General features: G+C 39.3%; 2 protein-coding genes across 9 annotated transcripts in view; both read left to right on the top strand.

Annotated features, from left to right (window-relative positions):
• Positions 1-6,166, top strand: part of cita (citron rho-interacting serine/threonine kinase a) — a 46,412-nt gene extending 40,246 nt beyond the window's left edge. For all 7 annotated transcript variants that reach the window (XM_028002826.1, XM_028002822.1, XM_028002824.1 and 4 more), the window contains 5 exons: positions 260-340; positions 441-519; positions 1,645-1,824; positions 3,136-3,523; positions 4,266-6,166. In XM_028002826.1, the coding sequence (XP_027858627.1) occupies positions 260-340; positions 441-519; positions 1,645-1,824; positions 3,136-3,523; positions 4,266-4,289 (752 nt within the window). In that variant the 3' untranslated portion in view covers positions 4,290-6,166. The remainder of the gene's footprint in view (positions 1-259; positions 341-440; positions 520-1,644; positions 1,825-3,135; positions 3,524-4,265) is intronic.
• Positions 6,167-10,505: 4,339 nt separating this feature from the next.
• myl2a (myosin, light chain 2a, regulatory, cardiac, slow) lies at positions 10,506-13,936 on the top strand. 2 transcript variants are annotated; one of them, XM_028002830.1, is made up of 7 exons: positions 10,506-10,599; positions 10,882-10,974; positions 11,442-11,517; positions 11,612-11,716; positions 12,563-12,641; positions 12,819-12,867; positions 13,099-13,936. In XM_028002830.1, the coding sequence occupies exons 1-7, from the start codon at positions 10,597-10,599 to the stop codon at positions 13,201-13,203; spliced, it is 510 nt and encodes a 169-aa protein (XP_027858631.1). In that variant the 5' UTR covers positions 10,506-10,596; the 3' UTR covers positions 13,204-13,936. The 2 variants fall into 2 exon arrangements, with proteins under 2 accessions (XP_027858631.1, XP_027858630.1); XM_028002829.1 differs by having other exon boundaries at positions 10,562-10,690.
• The last annotated feature ends 896 nt before the right edge of the window (positions 13,937-14,832 follow it).

Raw genomic sequence — 14,832 nt, 5'->3', positions numbered from 1 at the left:
TTTTCTTGATGAGCTTCAAGAGGTCGTCACCTGAAATAGTTTTCACTTCATAGGTGTGCCCTGTCAGGTTAATAAGTGGGATTTCTTGCCTTATAAATAGTCATGAAAATAAAGAAAACCCATTGAATTAGAAAGGTGTGTCCAAACTTTTGGTCTGTACTGTATATTGAGAACACATTACTAGCAGGTTCACCAAAGTGGAAAGGCGGTGTTTCCTGTTCTTTCCGGGTCTTTAAACTTCTGGACTTTTGTCTTGCAGAGTTTGGTGTGTTTGTTGATGCATATGGCCGCAGAAGTAGAACAGACGATATCAAATGGAGCCGTCTGCCTCTCTCATTTGGTAAATGTCAACCAGTTTGAGTGTCTCTTTTTGATGAATTGTAATTGATTATAAAGGATAAAAACCAGTAATGATGTTGAATGAAATGTTTGTTTTCAAGCCTACAGAGAGCCCTACCTGTTTGTGACTTATTTCAACTCTTTGGATGTTATTGAAATTCAGGGACATGCTGCTCTTGGGTAAGACGTTATTTTTGTTTTTAAAAGATGTTTATGGTTTATTTTTTTTATACAGTTTTTGGTATTACTGTAATAAACTTTAATGTATATGTTAAACCAACACAATATAGTGCAGAACTCTGAAGTGGAAGCAAAAGGATGCATGGTTTTCATTTTTTTTATTTGGCTTTTCCCAATTAAAATCTGAAAATTTGTGGAAGCCTTGAATTTATGGGATAGGTCAGAAAAACGGTTACCTAAAATTTAATAGCCATGAGAAAGGAGTGATGTATAAAGGCAGTCTGTCTGCCACTAGACAGGAAATTATGGATCTTTTCCCCCTCGAAAAATATGTTTGTTTTTTTTTCCTTTCTGGTTTAGGACCTAAAAATAAAACTGAATTGTGGTTTTTAAATTTCACAATAAAACAACGTATAGTGTATACTCCAAAACTTCAAGGCTGAGGATCTCATGTATTTTACTGGTACATTTTTATTTTTAGTTCTTTGGTTTTGAAATGTTAGTTACAGGGAATGACAAAACATAGTGCATAACTGTGAAGTGAAAAGAAACTGATTTCATTCTAAAAGTAAAAATAAATGTTGTAACTCATTATTACAGTTGCTACAAATGGTGATGGCTGTGGATAGGAATGTAGTGGTCAGTATTACAGCTAACCTGAAGCAGCCTGTGACTGAAGACACAGTCTGATGAGGAGGATCCTCTGGGTTCTCTGTAATGACGTTAAGTTTATGAAGAATCCTTTGTACAGGAACCCCAGGAGATTATGTGCAGAGTGATCCTCCTTTATCAGCTTGCTAAGCTTTTTTTTTAAGTCCCTGGCTCTGATGCCTTTACCCCATATGAAGATTGCAAAAGAGATCACGCACGCCAAAGCAGACTTATAGAAGATGTGCAGCCTCGTGTTATAAACACTGAAAGAAGTACAGTCTGCTCGGTCACTTTTTGTAGACTACATGAATGTTGCACCTTCGGTTCAGTCCGAGTGACACAACATTTAAAATGCATTGGCAAATCAAACCCGGAGAACAGCACAAGTTGTGCATATTTGTGCTGTTCCATAAGAAAAAGTTATGAAATGCTCTGGTTATTGTTTAAAATATTTTTGCTTTCCCTTCTCTTCAGGTCACACTCATATGCACACTTGGACATCCCAAACCCACGTTACCTTGGCCCAGCCATTTCCTCTGGGGCCATTTACTTGGCCTCATCCTACCAGAACAAACTGCGGGTCATTTGCTGCAAAGGCAACCTGGTGCAGAGTCAAGAAGGAGGAGATCTGCAGCGGAACGGCTCGGGACGGAGGTAAGAACTTGCCTTCAATTATGTCTTTCATTTAGGGACCGCTTTAGTGACACGCCATCCTCTTAAATGCTGCTTGTTTCTGAGGTGCTATCCATTTTCAAGACAAACAGAATATTATATTTCTGCCTTCAGTTTTCAAAAAATACAAAATAAAAGATTAAGAACTTATAATATTACAAGGGAGCAACAATCCTGCCAAAAAAAAAGATGAACAAAGAAGATGTAATTTTTTTTCTTGCCTGTTGAGATTTGATTAACTAGTCATTTAGTTAAAAAAATATATATACTTTTTTCTCAGCACCTAAAATGTCTTGTTTTAGGTCAGCTTTGCATTACAAAATGAAGTTTCCATATTCGTCTGTTTAATTATAGAAAGGTATAAACAATACGGGAATGTCCAACCATCGTATCTTTCAGGAACATACAGCAGCAAAGGACCTTGTAAAATTGTGGCTGAACAGAAGAGTGTCCTTATCCACGGTGAAACAAGTCCTTTACTGGTGTGGGCTGAAATGCTGCTCAGATAGGATGAAGCTATTAAAGCAACATCCAGAGCCAGATTCAAGTTTACAAATGTCTTTTATTCTGATGAAACTAAAATGAAAGGAAATTGTACATACCTTTTCATTATTTTGGCATTTATCAAAGACAAATAATGTTGGTCCTGCTAGCTGACCTAAAGCAAGGCAAGGTTTGGTGTCTTTATGTAGAGTATTGATTTCAGCTGCACATTAGGTTCTGCATGTGGCTCAGAACAAGTTTAGAGCAGGGGGATGTTTCCAGTCACACGGTTCAGGTTCATGTACAGTATGTGGTGCTGATGGGTCACTGGGCTTAGCTGGCACAGGTGGTGTCCACACGTGGTGATGGTTCGAATGTTTTAATGAAAAATTAACATTTGTTTTATTTTACAGGAAAGGTGGTCCATTTTTTATCTGTCACAGATCGTAATTTTGCATCGACTTATTTTTAAATGATTTGTTGAAATACCTCATCTCGATAATAAACTTTAAAATAAAAATGTTTTTGCTATTCTTGCGCTGACTGGTGTAAAGCTTCATTAATCCTCTTTATTTTGTTGTCAACCGCCAACTTAAATTCAATTCAGCAGACTAAATGGAGTTGATGGGTTCAGTCACCTCTAATCACAAGCAACAATGCACTTGTTAGCCGATTCAATTAGCGCTAGCATAAATCCATTCCCCCTCACCACATCCTGACTCCTACGGTGCCAAGCAGAGCCCAGACTTTAAACCTCTTTCACTAAATGATGCACCATGTCTGTCTTTACGCCTGGGTTCCTCCCCACAGTCCCAACAAGCGTGGGCCACCCTCCTACAATGAGCACATCTCCAAAAGGCTCGCCGCCAATCCTCTGGTCCACGGCGACCCCGGCACACCCCACCGCTACAGAGAGGCCCGCACAGAGTTTCGGCGGGACAAGTCTCCGAGCCGCCCGCTGGAGAGAGAGAAGTCCCCCGGCAGGATGCTGGAGAGCCGGATAGTTGGGTCTCCCGGCAGGGCCATCGCCGACCCCAGGCTAGAACGTTCCCCGGGCAGGGCCATGGCAGACCCCCGCATGGACCGCTCCCCCGGCCGGATGATGGACGTTCGAAGGGAGAGGTCACCTGGAAGGTTTGAGGAGCGCCAGAGACTTCATACTGGCTCTGGGCGCACACCCATAAACCCCGTCAACAAGGTTTGTCAACATCTGCTTGCAGGATAAAGCTTTAGGTTCATGGCTCCTCATGTTGTGCTTTACTACGACTTCTCTTCGAGTAAACAAAACTTAAAGAACCTCAAATATTTATGGCTCCCAAAGAGATCCTTTATTTCCACGTCATGTAATGTTGTGCAGCTTTATGAGAAAGCAAAATTATTTATGGCCCTCGCTGCGAATTTGTCAAAACAAATTTAAGATTATTGTGGTAAATATTTTTAGTGCTTTGTGAAAATATTCATATGGCTTAAACATTTCCACATTTTGGAAATGCGGTGATTGCAACCATGTTATTTGAAACCACAAACATGTTATATTATTTTGACTGTATTTGGTACAACAACATGCATTCATACAAAAGTACGAACTAGAAGAAAAATCTGAGAAGTGTAGTCTGTCCCTGCGGGTCAATAGTTTGTAGACTGTTTCTCCTTTTATGGTATCCACACTTAAAGTGTATTTTTAGTGGTTAAGATGCTAAAGCTTGGTGGTGAGGACACTATTAGTAAATCCATTGTGAAGCAAGTGCATGTTTTCCTAATATTGTGTAGCCCTAGTCAATCACATAAACCATGAATAAAACACTTTGAAGTTTGCAGGTAATACTAGAAAATATATTTTAAAAGTCAATTTATTTTAAAAAGATTCAACATTTGCAAGAGTTCTAAAATATTCCAGCATTTAAAATGCTAAGATGTATTTTTTTGGCCTCCTCCTGCAGGTGTGGGACCAATCATCCGTTTAAGAATCAGCGGAGCCACGCGCCCATCATGGAAGGAGAAACTTGTCTTTTTCAAAGAACCAGTGAGAACGTTGCAGACTCGTCTTGAAACACTGCCTATACTTAAGTACCTACACAGAAAAACAACCGTAGCTGTCGGATATTAAAGGTAGTATTAGAGAAAATAAAGAGATGTCCTTCAAATTAGGCTATATTTTTAATGAAGAACAAAATGTCATACTGGCCACATAAACCTGGTCTTTATGAAGTTTTTAGCACATGTTAATAATTTGCAAAGAAAAAGCTAAGATGTGGGTTTTCACATCAAGACTGGACTTGGTTGGTTTTGCTACTTACAGACATACCTTCACATGCTGCTTACTACAACATAAGCACAGTCTTAGACACCTAACCTTAAAGTCATTCGCAGCCACCAGTGATGAATGGTTTAAACTGGTTAAAATCAACATCATTAAATTCGGCTCCGCTCCTCCTCAAACTCCTTAACTACAGATCAGGGCAGACGTGTAGCATGGCCTCCTCCGGCTTCAGCCTCCACACACAATCGGCTAATTGCAATCATCTTCAGCTGGTCATCTGTCCACGCCTGACAGGCTCTGGCCGCAAAGCAAACAGAGAAAAAGTTCAGTGTCGCCCTAGATCTCCGTTTGCCCTCCTGACAGGTCAACACTAAAAAAAAAAAACAAACAAAAAAAATGCACTACCCACAGCCCGCACCCCCAGCAGCGATGGAGCAGTACCTTTCTAATCCTTCAGAACACAATCTGAGTGTAAATAGATGAGACATAATTTTATATATATATTCTGAGAGGGAATTTCAAGGCTGGAAAAGCCGTGTCTATTTTTGTTAAAGAACAAAGTGATAAAATAGTCCTCTTGAATGTCCGATGAGTATTCTTTTAACACGTCCTAATGCGTCTTTATCAAGTGAGTGATTGTATCTGGATCTGACTCGTGTATGCACTTCCATCTGTCAAAAAGGGAAAAACCTCAGTACTGAATCATATATGAAGGAATGAAGGGGGGGGGGCAAAAAAGAAGAAACAATCATGTTTAGAGTTTAAAACATTAGTACCTGAGCATTTCTTTTTGTACAGTGTTCCTTACTGTTGTATATAAATTGAAAATGTTCAAAGTGAAGACGAAAAAGATTTTTTTTTTGTTTTGTTTCCTTTCTCTCCCGATTCGTAAATGGCATGGATATGTATATCTGAAACGAAACGGAGTGTTGTCTTCTGCTTCTGCCTCATCGAGTTCCACAATCTTACAAAGCACGTAAATATTAACTACCTTGTGTGAACTATCTGCTCAGTGAAGTCATGTGACGATGACTAAATCCTAGCCTTTTCTTCTTATTATTTTATGAGTCGAGACATCCACTTCATTCTGAAGATTAGTAAAATTATCCATCCATGTTGATTCGAAAGACAAATTTATTTCTGAACTTCGGTTTTCAGTCATGGTTCTTGAATGTAAGCAGATTAGATACCTCACTTTAACCTGCCCAGTTTTTTCTTCTCAGCAGTAATGCGCTCGGTTTGAAGTTATTTCTGGAATTTTTAAACTCCTTTATAAACTTAAAAACGCTTCCTGAATGTATTAAAAGTCAAGAAGATGGAGCTGATTTTGCCAGTGTTTAACAAAATGCAACAGATTGCACACACTTTCAGCTGGTCTCTGTAGGACTCTGTACAAAAGGGTTGCCCACATATTTTAATTTTTATTTTTCTATTTCATCGTCTTTATGCTTTACATATTCCGGATCATAATGCTCTTATGCTGGATATGATATTGATGTCTGCTAACAAATGTTTAATTAGCATTTCCTGTAGAGATTTTGTCACAGAATATTAAATATTATAATCATTGTCTTTCACTTATTATTCGTATTGTTGTTTTTTGTGTTTTGCTGTCATAAATTGCAGGAAAACAACTTAGCACTTCTCCTTTACAGTCCTAAAGTTTGGAAACTTCAGATTTATACAAAAATGTCAAACGTTGATTGGTTTATTTAGGCTGAAAATAAACAATTAGTCCATCAAAAATAAATCTTACTATAATTTTGTTTTCTTCGTTTAGATTTTTTTTACTGCTTGGGACTTTTCCTGTTTGATAAACATTTGGTTCCTGTTGCGTAAATTGTGTCTATCAGTGGAAACGGTCTGATCAGGCAGCAGATCATGACTTGAAGTTGCTTCATAACTTTTGGTCTGTAGTGTGCTTGTGTAAATTAGAATATCATATGAAATTAGTTCATTGCAGTAATTTGTTCAAAAAGCAAACTCGTAATAACACTCAAACACACATAATTCTTTAATGTTAATCAGTTTTTCAGAAAATTTGAATAAAACAAAGTTTAAAAGAAGGTCTAATACATAAAAGTTATGGCGAACTCAGTCCTGAGGAACTTGAATGTTGGGCTAACTGACAGCCTTTACCACCGTTCACAACGAGGGTTGCCCACAGAAGGCCACGGTTATCGAAGGTGGATGTTCTGTGTACTGTTTCCAGGTATATTAATGGAAAGTTGAGAGGAAAGAAAAAAATACGTACGAGAAGCATACACAACAGGGACAAGTTTTGGGCATGTTATCCCTCCTAGAACTTGATTCTATGAATCAAGTTGCCTGAGCTTCAAAGTGAGTTCAGCTACCTACCAGGAAAGTTAAGAACCGTTCATGCTTCCCTCCTTTGACAAGTTTTTTTTTTAGGGTTCATATTTCATTTTCCAGCACAACTTGGCGCCTTGATTGGCCAGCAAACTTTAACGCATCTACTGATGTTGATGCGTTGCAGAACCACAGGATGTCTGTCTCCATTCTAACCTGCACTGATGCAATCATTTTTCCAAATCTATACAGTAAGGAAATACTTTATAGTAGGTTAAAATTACCTTGAAATATGTCATTCTATATAAATCTGACTTTCACATTTTGAATTAACATGAAAATGTACTTTTCAATGATATTTAGATTTAAATATGTGTTTCTAAAGAAGACCAAAGTGTCTTGAGCAGGAGCCGTTTTCCTCTTCACTTCTGCCTTCCAGACTCTTGAAGACAGCCAGTGAAAAGGCCATTTTGTCCAGGCCCATTGTGCTCCAGAGGCTGCTCTATTTTTAGGTGTTCAGCATTCAGTCGATGTGACAATGGCTTGCCATTTCGGCCCCGGTAGCTGCAGTGGCTGCTCGGATCCAAGAGGGTACAGAAGGAAAATTTTAACAACCCCATGTGTCTCTTTGGTTAACAATAACGTGTCTAAATCTGACCTCCTTGCATGCGCCACGCTGTGAGATGATACCGCTTGGCAGCTGCTAGGAGGTTCATCCACTGTCGCGTGTATGCAACAGTGGGAGGCCCGAGTGCGCGAAGGCCTTTCAGCGCCTCGCTTTATATAGGCGAAACACCTGTGGCCTCACCTCCTAACCCTGGCCCGCTTAGCTCATTTTCACACACTGACGCTTTTCTTGACCGGCGGAGCCTCAAGTGACACCGGATGACTTGCTAATGATGCATTGAGACGTGGCACATTGTAAGGACGTGTTCAGTGTCGGCAGTGTCACACTTTAGTATGTCGCGCCTGCTGCCGATGACATCCTCAGAGCTTTGTTTCAAATGCTCTGCTATGCTAACAACACTGCTCCTTAGATGAAGATTGGCTTCCCCTTAAGACATCCGATAATATTTCTTTTGAGTATATCTTTCTGTATTTTTCTTATTGCTTTTTGCTCTTTAATGGTATGTTACAATAGGTGTTCGTCATTGGGCATCTTTGTCATTTTGCTTGCTCTATGACTACTTCAGGTTCAAAATTTGATAGTTTATGCCGGGATATACCGGCCATTCATCATTTCACCATAGTTGGTACCTTTTCTGATGTCATCAACCCAAATATTCACAAAATGACTACAATTAGAAGAATTGTACAATTTTCATTGTGATTCAAAAACAAACAACCTACTATCTTGCTGTGTTTTTACTGTCTTTTTGGAAATGAAAACAAAATGCATCACTCAATAGTTTCTTTAATGACTGAATCACAGCCGCTGCATTCAGGTTGTAGTAAGGACAATGTGTCACTATTTACATGACTGTGTTAGCGGAGAAAGGCAAGCCAACACCAGTGATGTGGGGAAGCTGGTGTGAAATGTGAGCAAGTTTGGCTCTAACTCAGTCCTGACACCTCAGTAAATTACGTGTAATGACCTGGTGAATCTCATTCCTTTGTCCAAAGGGAGCAAAAATGATTGGTGTTTGTATCAGTCTATTATGATGTTGTTGGTGAGAGTCCTTGACTTCATAGGGCTAATTCAGCCTTCATCAGGCTGGAAGTTGTCAGAGCTTTAATAAGTGTAAATCCTTGAAGCGTAGATTCTCAGATGAATTTCGCTTTGAACCTTCTCTCCCCCCCCCCATCTAGGAATCTAGCTCAGTATTTTCTGACACATTGTCCAAACTAATGAGCTTTTTGAAAAAAATGTATTCAAGACGAGTTTTTAAAGTTGATGCCGTAGCATAGAAACATTTAAAAAGCTGTTTAAAAATCAGATCACCTCATGCAGCAGAACGAGAGCGTCTGTCTTATCTATAGCAGAAAACAAAGCTGGTGAAACTTATAAATGTAGCAGCGCCGCACTTTAACAACTTGAGGGAGAAGTCTAGTCATAGCAGTTTTGTTTTAATTTTAAGTCTTAGACCTGTGGCACAACTCTTCACTGTGTGTATTAAGAAGACATTTTGGTGTCAATTACTTACAGATGTAGACAAGCAAGTGTACTGTGACATAGTGCTAATAAGTACCAAGAACTAAAAAGATCTCCATATTTATCAGAACCTTCTCAAGAACTCCCAGTAAGACATTTAGAGGGCTGTAGTAAACCAATAATAAGTTCTGATAGATCTGTGGTAGGAATTTGGATCTGGCAGCGATATCAATATCCCCAGCTTACCTGTTGTTCAAGAGTCAGAGGGATTTGTAGGCTAGTTGCTAAACACAACACATCTCTCAGCATTTCACTCTTCATTCAGTTCAGCAACATGTTGAATACTGGATTTTGTATATTTATTATTTCACCATTACTATCAGTAAGTCTTCAGTCTGGTAGTTATTTTTGGTTTGATCAGGGTTTCTGATTGCCACAAACAAGGATCTGAACCAAATAAATAAAAATAGGAAATATAATGATTTTAATTAAATGTGTACAAGTTGATTTTTAGGTGAATTTTATCTAAATATGTATAATTCATAAAAATATCTAACTACAACAAATACACTTATACAATGGCAATGGAAATGTGCTAGTGGTATCAGGTCTTAGATCCACTGACTTGGACAAATATATGTTGAACTAAAAAAAACAATTTTTCTCAGAAAGTCAAATGTTTTTGATGAGCCCTTTTATGCATGAATTATGATTCTTTATGTCAGGATATTTTTCCAATTTTTTTTTTTTTTTTTCTTAAAGCATAAAAAAGGTAGGAAAAAAATGTGTAAAATTTTTATTTTAATAAAATTTTTTTTAGGTGATCAATTGTAATTTTCTCCAAATACAAAGTTGTTATTTGAAAAATACATCAGTAGTTTTGTTCTTTAGGGGTTATCTGATGTCACAATATTTTTTTTTTTACCTGCAAGAGTCGTCTACAGTAGAGGGAGGGAAAGGCTCGGTCGGCCATATTGGATTTAACTAAAATAATTTCTTGCATTTGCAGCTGATGGCCAGCAGTTGATGGTGTATTTTATGACGCATTAATGTCCACTTCATTTATAACATAAAAATCCACAAGAAGCACAAGAAAATGGCTTTTAGACAGTTGTCCACTCTATGCATGAAAGGGTTAAAATAATATTGCTGACTTATTTTTTCATGCATTCAGTGGAGGTTTGACTGCTTCCTGTCCACCTTTGCTGTAATTTATGCAGAAAGAGACTGAACCGCATCACAAACACTACGGCAGGTTTTATCCTATTAAACTTTTAAATATCAAATTTTCAGACAAGGAAAATGATCAAGCGTGTTAACTTCCGCCTGCTCTTGTTGTTCTAGACTGGTTCCTCCAATCTCTTTGTCCTGTGCCGCTCTAGACGACATAGAGAGATGCTTGTCATGTTAGCGCTGTGTTTTTCCTCTGAGAGCCCGCAGGACTATAAGTGTTGTATAAAGCGTCATTTACCTGTCACTTCCTAAAGAGGACATAGTTTATAAATATCATCCAGTGGAGCTGTGGCTCAGGGACTACAAAAAGGCCACCCACAATCGCCCCCATTGTTCACTGGCATCATTGTCGGTCTGACATCCCAGCTGCTCAGCCATGGTAAGTCGGCATGTGTGACATGTTTGTTACTGTAAGGACAGGCGAGTTTTCTTGGCTTCGGAGATGCTGCTGTCAGAGTGGACAGCTGATGGTAAGTAACTCTGTTATATTGTGGAATAGGTTTTGTCCTTTCATTCATAATCTTTACTGGCTATCAAGTGGAAGCGTGTAAAATGTGCTTGTTATATCCTTAAAGAGATCTTCTAAGGACACTTTTTAGTTGATTAAGGTGCTGTATTTAAAAGCATCTAGTTTATGCTTTTTCTTTATTCGTGCCAAAAGGCCCCCAAGAAAGCTAAGAAGAGGGCGGCGGAGGGAGCCAACTCCAATGTGTTCTCCATGTTCGAGCAGGCCCAGATCCAGGAATTCAAAGAGGTGAGTGCTGCTCAGAATGATTCAATTCCCTCTAAAACCCAAACATCTCTGCACAGCCTGAATACAGTTCACACACACCGAGGGCTCCAGCTACTTTCCCTCCTTGTCTTTCCGTTTCTATTGTTCACAGCCTCAGTATGCCCACCTGTCTATTTTCATGCCTCGGGCTTGGCAACAGCGGAGCACGCGGTATGTTGGTATGAAGGTCGGCAGTGCCCAAACATTCAGACTGTGTCATCAGCGATTAGGCCGCAGATGAACGGCTGCGCGTGCCCTGGATGCCGCATGCAATCCTAAGTGGGCTTACAAGTTATAAATACTTAAGTCTTCATCTGTGAATGCAGTTCAGAAAAAAGAAAACGTGTTTAAATTCAGAGTTTAAGCATTACTGTTACAGAGATGGCTTGAAGCAATCGCTTTTTAAAAAAAACTAAAGCCATGAAGCTTTCTCCCGGCTCTGACCTCAGGCCTTCACAATCATGGACCAGAACAGAGATGGCTTTATTGACAAGAATGATCTGAGGGACACCTTCGCTGCTCTTGGTATGTCGACATGCATGTTCAAGGATCATAGGGACATTGGTCTTTAAGTGCCGACGATCCGTCTGCTCATTATGTAGTGTGTTTGCTCCCAAAGGACGTCTGAATGTGAAACAGGAAGAGATCGACGACATGCTCAAAGAGGCTCCTGGTCCCATCAACTTCACAGTCTTCCTCACAATGTTTGGTGAGAAGCTGAAAGGTAAGAACATAAACAGTGGCTAAGCTACTCCAAGTTATCGTTCTGTGTTAAATATGTGCTGCAGAAGTGAGATGGAAACCATTTCCATTCTGAATAATTCTGATATAAAAGTAAAGCGGCTTTTTAAAAAAGAGGGACCAGTGACGCATCTAGGAACGTATTCTGTTGCTTTTGAAGATTTTGCCAACTGCAGTCAGAGCAGAGGACGTCAGCATCTCCACATCCAGGCTTCAGAATAATACCACATGCATAAAGCTGATACTGTTCACACTGTAGGCTTCAAAGTGGACCATCATGTTGAAAAACAAACCAGACGTTACCGCAAAGTTACTCCTTCAGGATCTTTTATGGATGAAGAAATTACATTTTTGGCATCACACAAAAACAAAATTGCTTCACTGATTGGCTGCTTTGATTCAAGAGTCTAATAGTTGTAGGAAGAAAACTTGAGCAGCAGTGCTGTCCTTGACATCAGGATCCGCTGTTATATTTGCAGATATTTTTATTTTTCCACCTTTTCGACACCACTGACATTGCTTCTCTGCTTCAATTAAAAACCCCACAATCCTGCACAACATAGCCAACCCTGGAACACCTAAGCAGCAACAAGATGGAAATTAATATCTGCTATTAATGTTAGTCCAGTATTAGCAATATGTAAAAAAAAATTTACCAACTTCAGCCGAAACAGATGTTCATGCTGACACATCATGAATCTTATAGCAGCGAAATAGAAGCTCATTTCAGACACACTGACCTACTTCTCTAACTGTGAAAAGAGCAACTAAATAATAATTAAAGGTAAGTGTGTTTGAGGAGTGCTGATGGCTGCTTTAATGACTCCAGGTGCGGATCCAGAGGAGACCATCCTCAATGCGTTTAAAGTCTTCGACCCCGAGGGAAAAGGCATACTGAAGAAAGACTAGTAAGTGTCAGGAGGACTCACTCCTAACTCCACATGAGTTTGCAATTTGCAAATTCATTGAAAGCAACGCTGCGTTCGCTTCCTCTCACTGTTAATGACACTCTGGCTGCAGTTGTTCATCCCAGTTCACAATGCGTGTTGCTCTGAAGACTCTTTTTTTTTTTTTTTTTTTTCCAGCGTGACACAGATGCTAACAACACAGGCCGACCGATTCTCCTCTGAAGAGGTACATTATGGAGTTTTACACTAATTGTCGCCATTATTGCGGATTACTGGGTGCGAGTGGGTGACTCTGAAAAAGAATGAACGTCATTATGACGGTCGCACGTGTCCACGTCAGGCACATTTTCTTCCAGAATAATGAAAAAAGAAACAAAAATCAAGAAATGGTGGTAAATCATCCCAGCTTTTGATGCATGTCGCGTGATGAGGCGTTCTCGTGTGTTTGGTTGGTTAGATGGAGCAGATGTTTACCGCCTTCCCCCCTGATGTGGCTGGAAACCTGGACTACAAGAACCTGGTGCACATCATTACTCACGGAGAGGAAAAAGACCAAGAGTGAACCTTTTTCATCATGTTTTTTTTTTTTCAGAAAATCTATAGGCTAAAAGTGAGAACTGCAAGCTTTTTGCTTATTTTAGCTTTATTCTTTCTGTACAGTCAGACTAAAAAAAAACGATGCTTCCAAAATATTTTCCTCAAAACAACAACAAATACAGACAGCTAAGAATTTAATTGCAATACAATATTTTTGTTCCGTTTTATTTCCGGTATATATTTTTGAGACTAATTATCATATTTTTATCCTAATTTTGTAGACCAAAAGCTACTATTGTCTGTTTTACAGTGCCTTCAAACTTATTCGCATCCCTTGATCTGTTCCACTGTTTGCCATGTTCCCACTTCAAACGTCAGTTTTATTGGCATACCAACACAATCGTGCATAATAGTGCTAACAGGAAGAAAATTATTTTCAAAGTTTGTTTTTTTCCAAATAAAAATCTGAAAAGTGTGTCATGCATTTCACCCTTTACTTTGATACCCCTGAGAGCAAACAGCTTCCTCCAGAAGCCTCCTAATGAGTTAGCCTGAACATACCACCCCCACTGTGGCGAATGGTAGTGGCAGCATCATGCAGTAGAGATGCTTTTCCTGAGCTGGGAAGAGAATGGCACTAATTACTAAAAATGATTGATGTTTGTTGTAACTTGGGGACAAGTTTAAGGGGTGTGCATACTTTTGCAAAGCACTAAATGAAGTGTATGCATGTGAAAAATAAACATATGTAAACACAGCTACCAGTCTGTGTTTGTAACACCTGTGCTTCATAAATGACTACACCAGAAGCTCCTGTTAGTGACAGATTTAGAGGTGAACTTGGGAATAGCAGCTTTTCTGTTCACCTTAAGTCCCAGAGAGCTGAATCCAGAGACCACACTTGAAATTAGAGACGTACAGTGTGGAAATGTACTGCATAGTGGAATATGTGACTGCTGAGACACAAGACTTTACTCACACAAAGGCCTGTTGTTATTTTGGAGTTGAGCTGCTGTGACGACTCTAAGCTCACGAATGGATGAGATGACACCGTCTTCATCTGTCTGACTTGTCAGACCTACTGCTGTAGTGCATTGTTGTGAAATCTCTGGCTGTTCCAGCTGAAGTTGATGGTGAAGGAGCCTCAGGCACCACGCTCTTTTGGCGATGGATGAGGGTTTAGATCATTTGTGTTTAAACATTTGACATTCTGCAGAGAAAGGGAGAGAGAAAAAAAACATTTTTATATTCAGATTAAAGCATGGACGCCTTGGGCGGTGGCTCTGAGGCTTAATCAGGTCTGCTTTGTGTAAAGTCACATGGAACTGGACTTGATATGAGTGTCTGGGTTTCTGGCAAGATAAGAAACGTCTGTTTTTTTATTAATAATTCAAAACTCTTCACGGATTACTGCACGCTAGTAAATAACGCTCCTTAGGATTCACTCTATGTTGGAAATGCAATTCCTATATATTTTCAGACTGAACAGCAGGACAAATCCAAAACAGGAAGCACAAATAACTTATGCTGATTAAATGGTGGCTGACGGCAGGTCCTAACTAATACACAGAAACACAATGGACATGGCTCCGAAGTAAACGCACAAAAAAATCTTGGAATAAAATGTTACATGATGCATTTTCAATTTACTTAC

This window comes from Xiphophorus couchianus, chromosome 20 (genome assembly GCF_001444195.1).
Source record: "Xiphophorus couchianus chromosome 20, X_couchianus-1.0, whole genome shotgun sequence".
Lineage (NCBI taxonomy): Eukaryota > Metazoa > Chordata > Actinopteri > Cyprinodontiformes > Poeciliidae > Xiphophorus > Xiphophorus couchianus.
Note: the sequence above shows the minus strand (reverse complement) of the source record. Positions and strands in the feature narration are given on the sequence as shown.

What these genes read in the sequence shown, in the direction of transcription:
- myl2a (XM_028002829.1), top strand. Translation starts at nt 10,610, where the DNA reads ATGTGTGACATGTTTGTTACTGTAAGGACAGGCGAGTTTTCTTGGCTT. An exon ending in GTCAGAGTGGACAGCTGATG is followed by an intron (nt 10,691 to 10,881) that starts GTAAGTAACTCT and finishes TCGTGCCAAAAG; the next exon opens with GCCCCCAAGAAAGCTAAGAA. An exon ending in AGATCCAGGAATTCAAAGAG is followed by an intron (nt 10,975 to 11,441) that starts GTGAGTGCTGCT and finishes CTCTGACCTCAG; the next exon opens with GCCTTCACAATCATGGACCA.